The sequence below is a fragment of the Syngnathus scovelli genome, chromosome 8 (assembly GCF_024217435.2).
Source record: "Syngnathus scovelli strain Florida chromosome 8, RoL_Ssco_1.2, whole genome shotgun sequence".
NCBI lineage: Eukaryota > Metazoa > Chordata > Actinopteri > Syngnathiformes > Syngnathidae > Syngnathus > Syngnathus scovelli.
Genome location: NC_090854.1, coordinates 13818673 through 13835687, shown reverse-complemented (window position 1 = coordinate 13835687; position 17015 = coordinate 13818673). Strand labels below are relative to the sequence as shown.

At 39.0% G+C, this 17015-nt stretch overlaps 1 protein-coding gene across 3 annotated transcripts in view; it reads left to right on the top strand.

Moving 5' to 3' along the window:
- Positions 1-9018: 9018 nt before the first annotated feature.
- Positions 9019-17015, top strand: part of LOC125973244 (diacylglycerol kinase beta-like) — a 42040-nt gene continuing 34043 nt past the window's right edge. For all 3 annotated transcript variants that reach the window (XM_049727173.2, XM_049727174.2, XM_049727172.2), the window contains exons 1-3: positions 9019-9195; positions 13544-13923; positions 15015-15091. In XM_049727173.2, coding sequence (XP_049583130.1) covers positions 13857-13923; positions 15015-15091 — 144 coding nt within the window. In that variant the 5' untranslated portion in view covers positions 9019-9195; positions 13544-13856. The remainder of the gene's footprint in view (positions 9196-13543; positions 13924-15014; positions 15092-17015) is intronic.

The following is a 17015-nucleotide window of genomic DNA, read 5'->3' as shown; positions in this document are numbered from 1 at the left end:
CCATCCATCCATCCATCCATCCATCCATCCATCCATCCATCCATCCATCCATCCATCCATCCATCCATCCATCCATCCATCCATCCGCTGACACACTTGGCTAGGGTGGCAGGTGTACTGGAATCCAACCCTTTAGTTGAGAGGCGGGATGGTCTGGTCACCAGAACCATTAACACTAACTGGACAATTAATAACGTATTGGAATGCAATCACCTTTATCCCCAGACCATTGGAATTTTTTTCGTCCTGTGATAACATGGGTACCGACGAGGCCACGTCACATTGAGCAACAAAGACGTGATTACTCAGCGGCATTTGTCAGTCTGAGCGTGGCCACGCCAGCTGGTGTTAAGATCTGATGACTCGGCGGGATTTGCTGGTGTATGCCAGCTGCTGTTAGTGCTGAAGCTTAGATCACTGGAATGACACTGAAAACAACTACAACACAAAGGAGGCATGGTTCCCAGGTTTGTCACATCCCTGTAGCTGATGCAAAATTCCAACAATATCCAAAAAGCATAGAGCATTACTCAAAAAATGAAATAATTTCCTCCATCCGTTCATTCATCTATCCACCTGTCCATCTATCTTTCTATCTATCCAACTATTCATCCATCCATCCAGAGGTCGAGGGATACACGAAAGGTCAGGGACGCCAGAAAATTTGTTGAATAAGCAAAAGTGGAGCAAATGATACTCAAAAAATAGAGGACACCCTAAAAAATAGCGGGATACCCTAAATGTATATCTCTACAATAAAGGCCTAGTCAAAAATCAGAACGTCATCAGGAAGCAGAGAGCTTGGGACTGGTGTCAGGATATTTTTACTGAGTTTTGTCCAAACTCTGTAGTTCTACTAGTATCCGCTAGATGGTAGCACTGTTACATTACAATGATCAGGCTGGACCAGTCGACCTTTGCATTCGAATGGTCGACTTTGACGTCCAATAGAGTCCTCCCCAAGAATATATTGAAATCAAATGCAAAAAATGACATGTTATCTCAGATTATAATATCAACAATTATTGTATTTCAGATATTTTTCAAATGGACTTGTAGTTTTCAAGTGAGGCCTTCGTGGCATCAAGCTTCGAGGTACTGGAAACAGCATTGCCATGGAAACCAACCTGTGCTCCACTTATCAGTAATCCATCCTCCATCCTGGATGTGACCAGAAAAGCAAAAAGTCGTTTTTTTCCACTAGTATTCCTCGTGTTCAACTCACGTGGATTCCCTAACGCTGGCGTGAACGCCATGTGATTCGCTTTGCTGACGTCTCCTCACATTGCTCATTTGCATGGAAGGGAAACGCCTGATGACCCAAAACGTCTACGCACATCCTTAGTCGCAGCTAGTTGCACAATCAGTGCCAATTTTATGCAAATATACAAATAACATCTCATATTTTTTTAACAGAATCACATTTTTGATCCAAAAATACTGTTTTTGTTCAGCTGACTAAAGCTGACTAGACTGGTTACTTTCTTCTAAGAGTCTTTTAACTTGCGCCAGCAGCACCACAGATGGCTTTCATTGCACCCACGCTAGCTAAAGCAAACACTTCTTTATGACCAAGGAACAGAGGGACTCAAACCTCCCCGACACACACACATGCGAGTGTTTACAGTCGCGTATGAGGGGGATCCTGGGAGGCGGCTATTTTTAGCTCCGATTTCATCATTCCTCTCCTCTGCTGGAGCTCTCCACTGCATTCTAATGAAGAGACCTTGTGTTTGCAGCACGCTCACAAGATAGGGAAGCGAGAATGCCGTGACTTTCACTCCACCCCCCCCCCCCCCCCTGCTTTTCTGGAATTCAGAGACCTTGACAATGTTGCAATTGCATGAGGTGTGACCTCAGTGTAGGTCACATGAAAAGGCGGTTCATGAAAGCTGCAACACACAATATATGAATAAAGCATGACAAGGAGTGAAGGTTGCCAGTGGCGTACCAAGGTCGCATGCTAACTAGCAGGCGAGGCTTTATTTGTTTGTTTGTGACCTTGCAAATTCTTGTTTGCATATTTTTAGCCATTCGTCTGAATCTTTCGATATCAAAGTTGCCATTATATTTGGAGGATATTCCACACATTGATATCATCATACAAAAACTATTGCTATTATAAAAAGTATTGCTATTTTCTGCTTCAGTTAACCTTCATTGATTCACAAATTTGCCATTTTAGAATTCATTTATTCGCTGATTTTTCTATTTTTAAAATAGCTTCTGTGGTATTTGTTGAAATACTTGCACATCAGCATTAATGTTAGTATTAAATACACCACTAGCATGACTAGTATCTTACAAAATACCAACAAAAGACTTCCACGACAGTCTGGATGGAACACCTCACTGTCTACTGGATTGGAAACTGCCTGGATCATCTTGAGTCCTGTGCAAAGAGAATCTTGTTTCAAATTATATTCCCCACAGAAGGAGAAGAAAATGATTCATTCATTCCAAGGGTGCTTTCAGAGTCTATTTTCAGAAAAGTGTTGTCTTTTAAAAAGGGGGCGTGACCAACGGATGAGACAAGATTCCCAAAACAGGCTCTATTGATAGAACTCTCAGGAAGCAGATGGGGGGAGCGACATATCTGGCATGAAGCGGTGTGTTTTTATTTTGTTTGATTTTTTTTTTTTTTTTTTTTTATGATGCTCTTTAACATCTTCATACTGCTGTCATTGGCCACTTCTGTTCTTGGAAACAAAAACTCTGTGCTCCAAGGTATGACTAATGCAAAAACAAGATCGATAGAAAACCATAATATTGCCTATATTTGGGTTTGGAAATGGTTATTAGCTATGCAGTTATGAGTACGAAAATACACATCCTCTTTTTCCTTTTCCAACAGCAAAACAAACTAAAAATCCACATTGCTCATATGGACATTTTTGTCAAGGTTTTTGAGGGTTAATGAAATTTTTGTGAAGCATGCAGTCATGCACATGACTGGTGTTTTGATTTGAGGCAGCAGGGAAGGGGGGCAGGAGTGGTGTGTGAAAGGTAGCACGAATGGAGCATTTTAATTAAAAACTGCTGAGACACAGCGACCCTGGAAGAAGAAGTACAGAATTTGCCAGATTCCGACCGTGCCCGACGAGGAAAAGCAATGACGTGAAGCCAATTAGTTCCATCGCAGGATGCTGCACCTCTCTGCAAGCGCTCATTTTCTGATGGACACACACCGTTTCAAATTTTTGAAAATACAAGTTGAAGTTGGGTCTGTTTCCACTGGTAGTGGTTTACATGAATAACTGGTGAATTGTTTCTTTGGTTAATTTTTAATACCTGTACAACAAATAATGATGACGACAAAAATAGCTCATAATAGTTTAATTTAATAGCTTGAAAGTAACCAAAATCACTGGTCATAATCTTAAGAAGGTCAAATAGGACTTTTATTTTTATTGAGTAAGTTGGCAAATTTCATGAATAATGACAAGACTGATTGCATTAATATAATGCATATATTATGCCGTGTTTGACTGAGTATGCTGTGAATTTCAATTTTTACTCAATCGATCATTTTTAGATGTGTTCATTACTCAAGGTGGAGGACTGGCAGTTATGACAAACTATTGACAGTCTACAATTGTGTGTGATTTTTTTTTTTTTTGGTCGAGATTGTGCTCAGGCTGGATTCAAATGGTCGAGTGAGAACATATAAACTATATGCAGTGCTCCACTTTGGAAATGATGAGCCATCCCTTGTGTAATTGTCCACGTGAGTGCTCGGTAATCACGTTCAAATGGAGACCCAGGAGAGTACACAAGGATGTTCATTGAAGTGAATCCACCAGCAAAGACGGAAATGAAACAAAATGATTACTTTCAATGTAAAGATGCAGAGGATGCACTAATCACATGACCTCCTTGGCTCTGGACTCACTAATTTGCTAATTAACCATTAGCACGCTCTTTCGCCTCTCACAACCATCCTAATTATTTTTCAGTGTGTCTAGATAATGATGTAAGCTGGAAATAATGTATTAAACATAATAGAATTTGTTGATACTCATTTTATTCCTATACTTCTCAGTCCTTTGTGAGGTCCGCTGAGACGCAGACTGGATCGTATTTGTTCATTCATTAGTTGCCAACCATTTTACAATCTAACAGGGTTGAAGCTGTTCATGACTTTTTGACTTTAATTGTTATTCATGACATCTAGTGGAGCTCGAAATGTAACGACTGCCACTGTTGATATCACACATGTCTACTATAGTACAGGGACAAAAAGGAGGTGGATGACTGAATGCAAATGCAAAACACAACAAACAGAGGAGGTCTCGTTGGGAGCTGGCGAATGGTACATTTGAATGTCAAGTTCTAGGATACAAAGGTCTTGGTGACATTTCATTTTTTGGGGGGAGGGGGGGTGCTGCAGTGATCTCACTGGCATTCTGTCTGTTGTAGAAAGCTACACCTTTGCCAAGATGGCAGTTGTTGATGTGAAATGTCAAGAGTTGGATTGCGGACAACCGATTCATTTTCATCAAATTTATGAGTATTTTGCAATATTTATTATTTTGTGATTATTTTATTTTAAGTTTATCTAATAATACGAGGCAAAGGATTATCAATTTTCTTTCTGGTAGGTTTGCATATGTATGTGTTGGAATTAATTTTTACATATAATTATTTGTTTATTTTTGCACAAATAAAAAGGTACACTACACCAAAAGTGTTAGACAAAATTCACCTTTAAGTTATTGTATGCAAGCAATTTTGTTGGATTTGTAATTGTACATTTCTTTGCAGCATATATAGTCACCAAGACAACAAAGCCACAACATCACTTGAAAGCTTTTTAAGTTGCATTTATGAATGTTTCTGGATGCCATGGAAACACATACATGAGTTAAACATTTCTCTTCTGTATCATAATCACGTCCTAGTGGTTGGAATTAAAGGGAGAATAAATAATTTTAGCAAATCTATCGCTCTTTCTCACACATGAATGATTCAAACTGTAGACAATTTACAAAAAGGACAACGGGAAAAAAAGAGTATATTCACATTTGAGAGGCTGACATTATACAAGTTGGTCTTTCAAATCTTTCAACTCTCTTTCTATTTTGTATCCAATTAGTGTGCTGGCAAGGGCTATGTTTTCCTTTTTGTTCAGTGGTCCCATGGAGCATTTCTTGTTTGACCTATTATATACTTCAGTGTCATATTGTTTCATCTCATCCACAGTTTGACACTTTCTTTTTTAGTTCTTTGGCCACAAGGGAAAGGAGCAGTTGAGTGCAAAAGGATTTGGTCATAAAAGATGGCTTATGACGGACTGAACAATTTGTCCCTCTCCATTTCTGAAAAGATTGCTATGACCCTGTCACGTTCCACACAGGTCGCGCTAATTTCCAAGTTTGCAGCACCACTTTGTCCAGCTTTGGCCCTAACCTTTAAATTTTTCAAATCTCAATGTATGCATTTACTGAATTTTATTAGTGCAGATTAAATTATTGACAAGGTCTGCTTTGAATAATTCAGATGCTTGCACCAGTAATAAGTCATACAGTTTCCACATGTTACCATGAATATGCATGCTTTTAATAGTGAGGCGCAGATAGCACTTGTTATAATTTTATTTTTCATGCTTTAAATTTGAATCAGAATTGATTACAAGATTTTAAATGATGATATTTTTCTAATAATAACATTATTAGAAAAAATATTTTATGTATAACGAACTCTGACCTCACGTCAAAGTTCAGGTGTGCGCGATCGCGCAGTCACTTCACGGCTTTCCTGATTTTGCTGTCAACACACAGAAATTTAATGGCTCAGGGAGAGACGAATTCTGCAGCGTTTTTGTCACTTTTAAGTGAACTCAAAGAGTTCATGCAGTGCAAGAGGGAAGCTGCATCGCTGCTTGAGAACATGGAATGCAAATTTGAATCGTGAGCTGCAAGGTAAAGGTAAGTCTGTCGCTCACTTGATTTGTGCAGTAAATGCATTTAAAGCTGAGATAAATATGTTTTCGGTGCAAAAATGCTGCAAATGATCATTTGCACTACAAGGACTGCAGGTGTTGCCCATGACTTTTAAATATTCGCGCAGATGAACATACATAAAAGTTTCTTGTTTAAACATGTTTTTTTTTTTTACCATCATTGTAGAAAATAAGTCGCTTCATGTCGTGCAATTAAAAAAAAAAAAAAAAAAAACTAAGAAATGTTTAATATAGATTGGTGCAGTGGTTCTCAAACGTTTTGCACCAAGTAGCTACCACTTAAAAATACTAAAAATATAAAAAAAATAGAACCTCTCAGACACAACTGTCAAACTCAAGGCCGGGGGGCCAGATATGGCCCGCCACATTATTTTATGTGGCCCGCGAAGAGAAATTGTGCATCAAATTCGTGTCATTACTAGAATTGCAAATTGTCTTCACTTTTAATATCTTTTTTTTTTTTTTTTGAAATATTTGACCAGTTTTTACTCATCTGATTTGAAAACGAGTTATTTGTCAGTTTGTTTTGTAGTTTTTACTGTATATAATATGAGGTGCTCCAACATTTATTTGGGTTGACAGTCATAATGGCCCTCCGAAAGAAGCTCTGCGGCCCGCAAAAAAATGAGTTTGACACGCCTGCATTTGCATTTGCACAAGAAATGCGCTTTCGTTTTAGTGTGCACACTAAAACGAAAGCGCATTTCTTGTGCAAATAGTATACTTAATATTTTTGTAAGCCACTGTAACATTAAAATCATAATGAACATTAACACTTCACTTAATTTACTTTGTGAAGAGTCCTGAAGCATATTTGTGACAGAAAATTATGTTAACATAATAAGACCTCTGAAATGTCTGAACCCGTCAATACATTGATCAATTGACCAAACACTGTCTGCTCTGATGCAAATAATGTGCATGTATATATCTTCCCTGTTGAGGTGCCTTAAAAAATACTCGTGTATGATAATAGAGTTTTGTCTGGGTTAATAAAAACAATGCAGGCCAAGATTTTGATACAAGTGGTAAAAACTATCCATACTGATGACCTTTCTCTTTAAACAACTCAGTCATCAGAAAATGGAATAATTTTCAGCATTACTCAGCAACATTGATAGAAAGATTAACACTCATGTTGAAGGAGGGACGTTAGCTTCACACAGGGAAATCATCTGTGACTTATGAGAAGATAACCAAGGCGTGTGCGTGGGAAGTGTCAAAGCACTGAGAAACTGTCAAGCAGAACTATTTTGCAAGACTTGAGTGCAACCTGCAATGATGAACCTTAAACTGTTGTACTTTTTTTTAAAATGCATGCTATTCTTAGTCAAAAGTTGTTCAACTGTGAAACCACATGAGTCTTTATTACTGCCTTCCACTTCCTGTTTGGTCATCATGATTGTTGTGTGCACACGTCACACTTCCTGCGTGGGCAGTAAAGTCATGACAATGAATTGTAATTCAAATTTGCCGACAATAACAATGCATAGTAGTAATAGTAAAAGATGAAATTAAGATTAAAATTAAGAGTGCAAGCGGTTCGTTCCAAAGAAGCATTACAGTTTCAATTTGGGATTCCAAGTGAGGGTAGAGATTCAAACTAGGATTTGAAATGAGAGTGTTGAAAATCAAGACAAGATATTTTTTAGGGGTTTTGTTCTCTATAAAAATCTCCAGACCTACATTGATGGTCCGTAATAGCACTTCTGTCCAACAAGGCGACTCGGGAAGACAGTTGATTCATTAATTGACTGAAAAAAGGGTCTGGATGCTGCTGGCAATGAGGAGAGATGCAAAAAGCAATAATGGAGGCTTTTCTCTGTCCTCTGGGGATGCGGTTGGTTTGGCATTGCTACAGTGATAAGTGGGAAATGAGGCTAGCTTCTGCAAAATGAGACAAAAAGGCTACAGAAAGATGAGCTCCGATGCATTAGCACGCAAATTAGTGTGTGCGCATGTGTTTTTGTGAGTGTGCATTAAAGGACTCTGTGAGAAATGGGCAAGCAGGGCGGGTCTGGCTTCATTCATCAATGACGTCACGACAAAAATAGCCAGCAGCGTAACAACAGGCCGACACGTTGCAGTGACACCTTTACTGGCGGCTGACACGCTGAGCAGTGTGTTTGTGTGTGCGCTCGAGTAAGGAAGAACACTGATTGAAAACAAGATAGGTGTTGATGCTTTTTCTTTCTTTGGGTTTAAGTGATTTTGGGTTTGCTTATTGAAAAGCCCATAACCCACCAGTTCAACACCTGAGTCAACGTTGAGTCAGCTTGGTCAAAAGTCAATAGGATTATTATTGTTATTTGATTACTGTATTAGTTTTACTCTTTTATTATTTAATTACTGTATCAACAACAGGGGAGAAAAAATGGACATATTTATCTTGAGTAACAAGAGTAGTAACAATAATTTAAAGCATAGCATTATTTTTTGTTTGTTTTGTAAATTTTAAATTAAATTTGTCATTGCTCTTTTATTTATATTGCATTCCACCTGTTTTAATAATGTACATCTTTTTATCAGGATTTTATTTTATTGTAATATCTTTCATATTAAATGTCATTGTAATCACATTTAATTTTTATTGTCATGGTTATTTTTTTCCCTTGACATGCAAAATGTAATCACTATTGTAACATTTCAATTTTTATTTTTTTATATACAGTATTTATTGTCCTTTTATTTCATTAATGTGCCTTTTTTTAATTATTACAAAAAAAAAAACGAGTAATAAAATTGTGCATGACCACATCAAATCAATCTGATCAAATGAGATTTGACATTTCAGCATGTGACTTTGCAAACACATGACAGAGGGTATCAAGACAGAAAGGGGTGGCTCATATACATGTATTTTTTTTTTCCCCAAAAAAAAATTACTGGGAAAACACTTGCAAAAGAACGAAGTTGCTCACAAGCAAAAAAAAACAAAAAAACCCAAAGGGGCTCTGAATGTGAGGAAACAGAAAGAGGGAAGCGAGAGAAACACAAACAGGCGAGCAAAGAAGAGAGCGAGAGGGGCAGGGCTTCAGAGAGAAGGGGGGGGTAAAGTCGTCTTGCATTCAGAGAGGATGAGGTGAGGGATGTTGCTGCTCCTGCTGCCTGCCGCGTGGACACAACTCTGCAGGCTCGGAAGCATACGACTGGTCCCACACACGCTTGTGTTGGTGCCGATCAGGGATGTAAGCGTGACTTCTTCCCATGTGAGTGGCAAAGGGAGACATCAGGTAGGAAAGACTTCTGGCTGCCATTCTTGCTGCTGTATACTGTGTTCCCATCGACATCTCGCTTCTACTTTGCGTTTCTGCTCTTTCAGACAGGTGTGTCCAACCTATGGCATGTGGGTTATACATTTTAAATCATTTACATGCACACTTAAAAACAAATAAGAGAATCTGTTTTGCAGTGCTGAGGCCCAAAGATATTTTCCCTATAAATGCTCATAACATGAACTAATAATAATTTTTTTTGCAATTTATTCTTATTGACAGCATGGTGGAGTAATTTTTGCACTTCTGCCTTTTTTGTGTTGAATCGCAAAGTACCCATGCTTGAATTTGTTTTTTTTGGGGAAGTCTGGCTTGCTACGACATTCCAAAAACATACATGGGAGATTAATCGAAAAGTCTTGTCCATAGGTGTGAATGTCATTTTATGCTTGGCTATCTGGAGCTTGTGACTGACTAGTCCTAATTAAAACAGCAATGCCATGATATATTTTTTTTTATTGGCACGTATACCTGATTGATCAGACTCAGAGGAAGACGGAGTTCAGCAGGATGTAAGGTCCTGCAGATCCAGTACATAATGATGCACTCAAACAGTTTACATTTGGAATATTTTCATTCCATTTTAAGACCACTCAAATGCCAAAGTAGTTTAAAAGTCCCCTTGCTCTTTAAATTTCATATCTTACAGTTATTGATTTTTTTTTTTTTGTTCCCCTCTCAGTTTTTCTCGTTGAGTGACGTTCCAGCATGAGGCAGCTGACAGCATGCTTAACGACATCTCGTGCAGCAGGATGAGATGTTTATTGATTCTTAAGCATTCGCTTGGGCGTGTTATAAACGTAATGGTGTGGTGGGGCTTCTAGCATTGCTTCATCACGGTCCATTAAAAGCTTTGCTTTTGTCACTTTCAAAAGCCGCAAAAGCATATTGTTATTGTTATTATAATGAGGCAGAGGTGCAAGGTTTGATTCTGTCGGAGTTTGCTCATTCTGTGTGTATATATAAACTTTTCATTGACCTTTGACCCTTTCAAGCTCTGTTGAGACAAAGTCATTATTTTCTGTATACATCTTTTAAATCGAAACCAAATTTCCAATTCAAATAGATTTTTGTTACACCCCTATTCGATACCTTACATTTTTTGCCTGCTTATGGAATATGAAGATTTTGTTTTAACATTTTTACAATTTAGCCACACAAGTTTATTGCCATCTAGCAGAAGAGTAGTCAATTGTTCTGCCTGTCATTAAACGTTGCTGGCATAGACAGATGAACACACTTTGCATCTAACTTGCATTTGACAGTGAGCAAAAGAAAAAAACAAACAAAAAAAGCTTCCGCATAGTAATCACATTTTCACAAAAGACGTACAGCTTCCTCTCATGGGCGTGTCCACAATGACAGCGTTGAGACTGCAACCTCTATCGGGTCTGCTGTACTTCCTGTCAAGAGGTTGGACCCCGGACTCACTGGGATGGAGATGTCAGTCGCATCCTGTGCAACCCCCTCCCCACACACAAAAAACCAACATTATTGTTCAACTTCCTCCCTGAGCGTGCATCCCTCCGCTCGCCATTATTGTTGCAAACATCTCCTGGTTTAGCAGCTGCTATGTGTGCCTTGCAGCGAGTCAATTGACATTTTACGCGACAAAGGCGGCCTGTGTGGGCAGACGACGTGAAGTGCAGGCATAGGCACGAGTAATCATAACAAAGTCACATGTGAGCGCCATGGCAACTGTGCTGATAGAAACCACCATAAAAGACCATGGATAACTTGTACGGCTCTTTTATTTATTGACAAAAGCGGGAAATAAAAATAAATATCTCTTCTTACTTGAACAAATGATATCTCTTGGATATCTCAAAAAGCTCAGACATGAAATATCCTATTTTTAAAAATGTCCAGCTTCACTGTTACCTTCAACTAAGTTTGGCAAAATAGTATTCAATTGCTCCCATGCCTCTCTTATTGGAAGTATTTGTCTGACATCACGCTGATGCCGCTCTCGAGTAGAGCATTCTTGAATTCGAGATGGCTCGGCATCTTCCTTCTGCGCCATGTGCCCAGCGATGCGCCTTTCAGTACATCGTTCCATGTAAAATAAATATTTTTAATTTCCTATTCTTCAGCAAAATATATTTCACAAATGAAATTGTCAATTTTTTACTCTTGCAGTTGACTGTATGCACGATTAGATGCAATTTGATGATGATGGAACACAGAAGCTGATTACATTTTTATTTAAATTTGGCTTTAATTTCATTTGAGGAAAACTATTTTATTTGAATGCAAGCATTAGCTAAGCATAATTTTCCCACGTTCAATGTTGTTGAATGAAGAAATGCAATCAACAATATATCCTCATATGTCACACGTTTTATGACTTTTGCCAATTTTTTTTCTCAACGAGAAACGGTTCAAATGGCTCTTGGAGTATTCAAAGTTGCTAATCCCCTCAGTACATGTATTTTTTGTCATATGTGCTCAGGATGAAATTATAGTTGTATGTCATGGTTGGCAAGTGCGTCTTGTGTAGTCTGGTGGATTTCAGGCAGTCTGTTCGGAAAACGACGGAGAGCACAGTCGTTTACTGCCGCTTTCAGTGTTTGAACTTTGTGACCAAAATCTCGAGCAGGGTTGTCTTTCATCCTCCGCTTGTGGCTTGAGCTAGCATAGAGTGTTTGTATGTGATTCAGCATGACCCATTGCTTCCTGGGGACATCAAGCTTGCCGCCTTCATGTCTGAATCAGAGACGTCCTCTGTGATGGATGAGATGGGCTTGTGGAATTTGGGGCATATTTTTGGCTCATAGTGAAACCCTCATTCGTCACAGGGGATATTTTCCAGACCCACCGGCACCCTCGATAGTGTAAAAAGCCATGATAAAGAGAGAACATAAAAATACAATAAAACTGTTTTCAGTCGTTACCTCTCCCAAGCACTTTAAAGCAAGGCCCTGTTTTACAAGGAACACAGTGGCCCCTAAACTTAAAATTTAGGAACACACAATAAAAGTCAACTTGCAAAGTAAATATTCACTCTACTCATTTTTACTATATTACTGATAAAAGTGTGGAGCTGACGTTTTTCAGCACCAATAATATTCAAGGATAGTAATTAAAAAAATCAATAAACTTCCACGATGTCAACTCAGTTTAGAATCTTGCTTTAAACTCGTTTAACCTTATTAAAACACACTTAAACTTTCAGTCGAAAGTCCGCTAGCTTTATGCTAAAATATAATGTGAAACGTCATAGATGGGCAAATGGAAATTAGCATAGATGGTGTGGTTATTATACACTTTTAAGATACTGCTAATTGACACACCCAGAGCAGTATCACATTCAACAAAAGAGAAAAAGATTTTAAATTTAAACACCAAGATATGCAGTTAAATTTCTCTGCATCCACATACGTGGCACGACACTGAAGGTGTGCTACTCTAAATTTCGAATTGGACGTCACTCTGCAGCGGTTGAACTTAATGTCACACTTACCGACCACATTGGACAATGAAAAATAGTCAGCGGCACAGTTGATTACAACCACACACGATATATTCTTTAATCAAACCTCTCTGACCAGGTCAGACAAAAGTCGGCCTTGTGGATCTTGTGTTGGGTGATGTCATCAGATTATGCAGGTGTACCTAATGTGGAGGCCGCATATAGGAAGACAGTGCATTGAAACCCAAGCAGATAGCAATTGCAGAGTAAGTTAAGTGTCCTTCATGCATTCGTCTGTTTCCGTCGTGGTGTTTCTCTTTGCACTGCAGTGACGTCAGGGTTGCCTAGCAACCCGCTCAGCAAAACAGAATCCCTCTTTGCACCGGAGGGGGGAGGCCCCCATGCACACGCACAAAATAACACACAGGGATCCTCCGTTTGTCTCTTTACACAACAGCACATGCATGTCCATGAGCGCACATGCTTCACTTGGAGGAACACGGAGTGTATTGCATGTTTGTTTCAACTCTTAATGAAAATGATTGTATTTTTTTGGGTTCTGATGATAATGTCATCCGAATGGTTGAAAGTGGCTCTGGGAAAAAATCAAGAAATCCTGTTTGGAGAGTGAGGCAACACAATGCATTAATAAAAATAAAAGCCTCCACTTTCATAAAGTATGACATGAGGAATTATTGTCACTGCCGGGGAACTAATGTGTTTGTCGCTGTGAGCAGAAAATCAAAACGACACTCACTAGCCACAATTGGTGCGCAATTTTGTTGGACATTTGACAATATTTTTACTGTGGTGGTAAAGCTGGTATTGATCAAATATATTTGTTAAGAGTTGCTGTGTTAAGAAATGTGTGTAATGTCGTGCGTTTGTGTGCAGGTGTGAATATGGAGGTCTTTTCTGCTGAGTCATGAGGACAACATCGCAAAAATGACAAGCAGAAAGGTCGCAAACACCTTGACCTCATCCTGACACATCCTCCTCATCACATTTCCTAGTGGACATTTTATACTTCCTAATTTGGATTATTGCTTTTCAGAAGATTCAGGGACTATAATTTTCCTCCTGGACGAAATGACAAACGTCTTAGCCTCAGTTTTCATCCTCAATCTGACCTGATATTAATTATCCTACCTGTTTCTGGTGCGCTTTGCCAGACGTCCCCCCTTTGACCTCGACAAATTAAGGCATTATGGGAGACGGGAGCTGGGTGTGTCTGAGCCCAGCTGAGTTCAACCAGCTCCAACAGTACAGTGAGTGTAAGTACAAGAGTGATTTATTTTCTTGAAGATTCTAGGGTAGGCTAATCCACTAATATTGCTTCAAGCATGTTCTTTGAATATTACAATTATAAATTATAAATTTGTTTTTAAATTGTATGTGCAGTATACAAACCTCAAAATGTGTGATCAGCCTATTGCTATTCAGCTCTTGTTTTTACTCTCTTGTTTATTTATTTTAATGATAAGAGAAGACATTTACATCGACATAAACACACACGAAATTGGACATTGGACTTTCACCTGCTGGCCTTGTGGCCTATTTGTTAGTCAAAGGAGCACGTGCCCGGACTCCTCTTCTTGTCCTTGCGCAAAAAACATAAAAGTTTATTACCTGTTATCAATGTCGATACATCATTCTCTGAGCGGGTCACTGTCTAATGTTACTGAGCATAGATGTATGATTAGTGAGATACTGCAGTCTTCTTAGCAAAGATAGTAAATTCTTGCTGTCTACATTAGTATATTGGTACCTGGGCCGTAATGAAATACCCGATTTAATCTGAATAATTTAACATGACCAAAAAAAATAATGGATGAGTTGATGTTGCATGAATTAAGGTGTGCAGATCACAACGGAGATCACTTGATTTATTTTGACCAACCAATCAGTGGAAGGAAAAATGCTGACATCATTGTGGGTCAGTTGGTGGAACTGAGGCGAATTTGAAATAAAGAACCAGTTTCATTCTTAAAAGATTGTTACATCGGCCATTTGGACCCTGCTACCTGGCAGGATGTCGCTGGCAAGATCCAGCCAATCGGTTGTTATTCAAATGAAGCGGATGAATATTCGGCGGGATAGGAGCTGGCACGCTAGATGAGACAGATCGGCTCTAAAAATTACACCAGGGCAAGAAAACTGTATTACTATAATTCTCAATCCTTTGTTATTTTACGAAAGATTGCCATAAACGTGGGAACTCTTTTTATATCTCCTTTAAGTTACCATATATGGTTCTCTCTTCTATAATTGGGTTGAATGATTCTTTAAGGTTAAATATACCAAGATGGAGCATTCTTGGAGTGCTTTGAATTAAAAAGTTCTTTTTCTCCTCTGTTCTCCACAGACTCCACCAAAAAGTTAAAGGATGTTCTGGAGGAGTTCCACGGCGAAGGAGTGCTCTCCAAATATAACCCTGAGCAGGTGACCATCATTTTCACTCTCATTTTGTGTCATTGTATAATTTCAGTAGATTTTGTTTTCTGTAAGGGAACTTTTGGCTGCCTCAATTTGAATTAGCTTAGAAATGAATCACCAAAGGAATCCACTTTTGTGGTGGTTGTCATGATTATCTGTACTTTAATTGCATCGGCTTGAGGAATGACACAAGCTCTTTGTTGCTGTGCGGGCCAGACAGACTTTACGTCCACGTGGGCATACCTGGCGCCACAATGGCTGACTTTGGCCTTGCTCTCTGTCGTCCATCAATTCGCGAGTGCGTGAGTCATCGGAGGCATTGTAGCAGCCGCAGTGGTTGCCTCCAAGCAAAATGGCGACAAACGAGATGTCTTCCGTCTCGTTCCAAAATGGGCGGGCAACGAATTTTGCCTTTTGGCTCGCTCTTTGAGACTGATGAGTGGGTAAAGCAGACGGTGTCCACGCACCCACATTATTTCCTCGCACCATTACTTGTCATCCATAATGCAGCCTTCTGCTTGGGTTACAAATATAGCAACAAAGCAAGCGTCGTAATGTCGTAATGGCACTTAAGATAAGACACGGTAAGATAAGACACTCCATCTTCATCATGGTAATAGAAGGAATCAATCTCGGTCGTTATACTTTCAATGTCATATACGTACGTCAATATAGTCTTGTGGCCATCCCTCTAATAGATGCTGGGCCCCATTTAGTCACCCAGGGAAAATCTTTAAAAAAATAAATATTGTTTTTTTTGCCCAAACTGCTCATGGATGCCACAGATGCATCCTTGTAAGGAGGCATTATTTAGCAAAACAAAACCTAAAAAACTCTATAAAGTCATGTTCAGCTAAACTGACATTGGCTAAAAACTTGTCAAATATTTTCAATTTTTTTTAAGTGAATGCAGCTTGGCAGCATTCGCACAGCTCTTGTCAGAATATCAGAAAAATGCAAGTCGTGTCATATGAAGAGTCACTCGGCAAGAGTCTTTTGCCATGACGTAAAACCTATTGACTTGGAAAGAGGTTTTGTAAATCACTTGAAGGCTTTCATTTGCACGCTAAGGATGCAGGATGGCTGTGTTTATTATCATGTGGGCAAATGATCCACTCAGCAAGCTTACATATCATTTCGACAGGTAGCGCTCGTTTTGAATGTCCCAGAGATATATTGTGCCCAAAATGAACTATGCAAATATGTCATGGTCACCCTTGTCACGGCAATGTTACCTCAGTCATAACAAGGTGTTGCAGACAGGAAGTGTGGCATTTGAATACTACAGAGTTGTTTTATTTTCTTTCTGATGTTTTGATTGCATATTTCTATGGGAAATTCATGTTTTAAAAAAAAAACATTAAGAAAATTTATTTCCACAACCAGAGGATGTTTTATACTAGTTATTTATCTGTGGAAATAAAAAAGGACCAGAGCGTCTTCAGTTTCCACTGTTGCAGTTGTGTATGCTTGCGTGATGTGTGCTTATCGCACGATGGACGGCAAATTAAAGTCTGCTGGTGGGTTTTACCAAAAAAGGAAAGAAGAGTGGCAATGGTGGTCTCTTTGGGAACTGGCGGGGTTAAACCAACAGAGGCGAGTTGAGGGGAGGATGTTTTGTGAATGACGGGGGTCCAAAGCCACTGCGCAACCACTTGTTTCCATTCCAAATCCTAAGGTGCACAACCTGATTCACTTTACCTTTTTTGGTATGCAGGAGATGTTTTGATGGATATTATCACTGACTAATATTTTATTAAAATATACAGTGAGCAAGCGGGTTCCTCCTTTCAGAGGTTATTAAACAGTGTAGTATAAAAATAAAAGAACAAATTAAAAATGAACATAGAGTTGTTGCTGTAGGTGTAAAATCAGGATTTCACCAGATGACCTTCAATAGTCAACAAATCTAGGCTAACAAACTTATGTT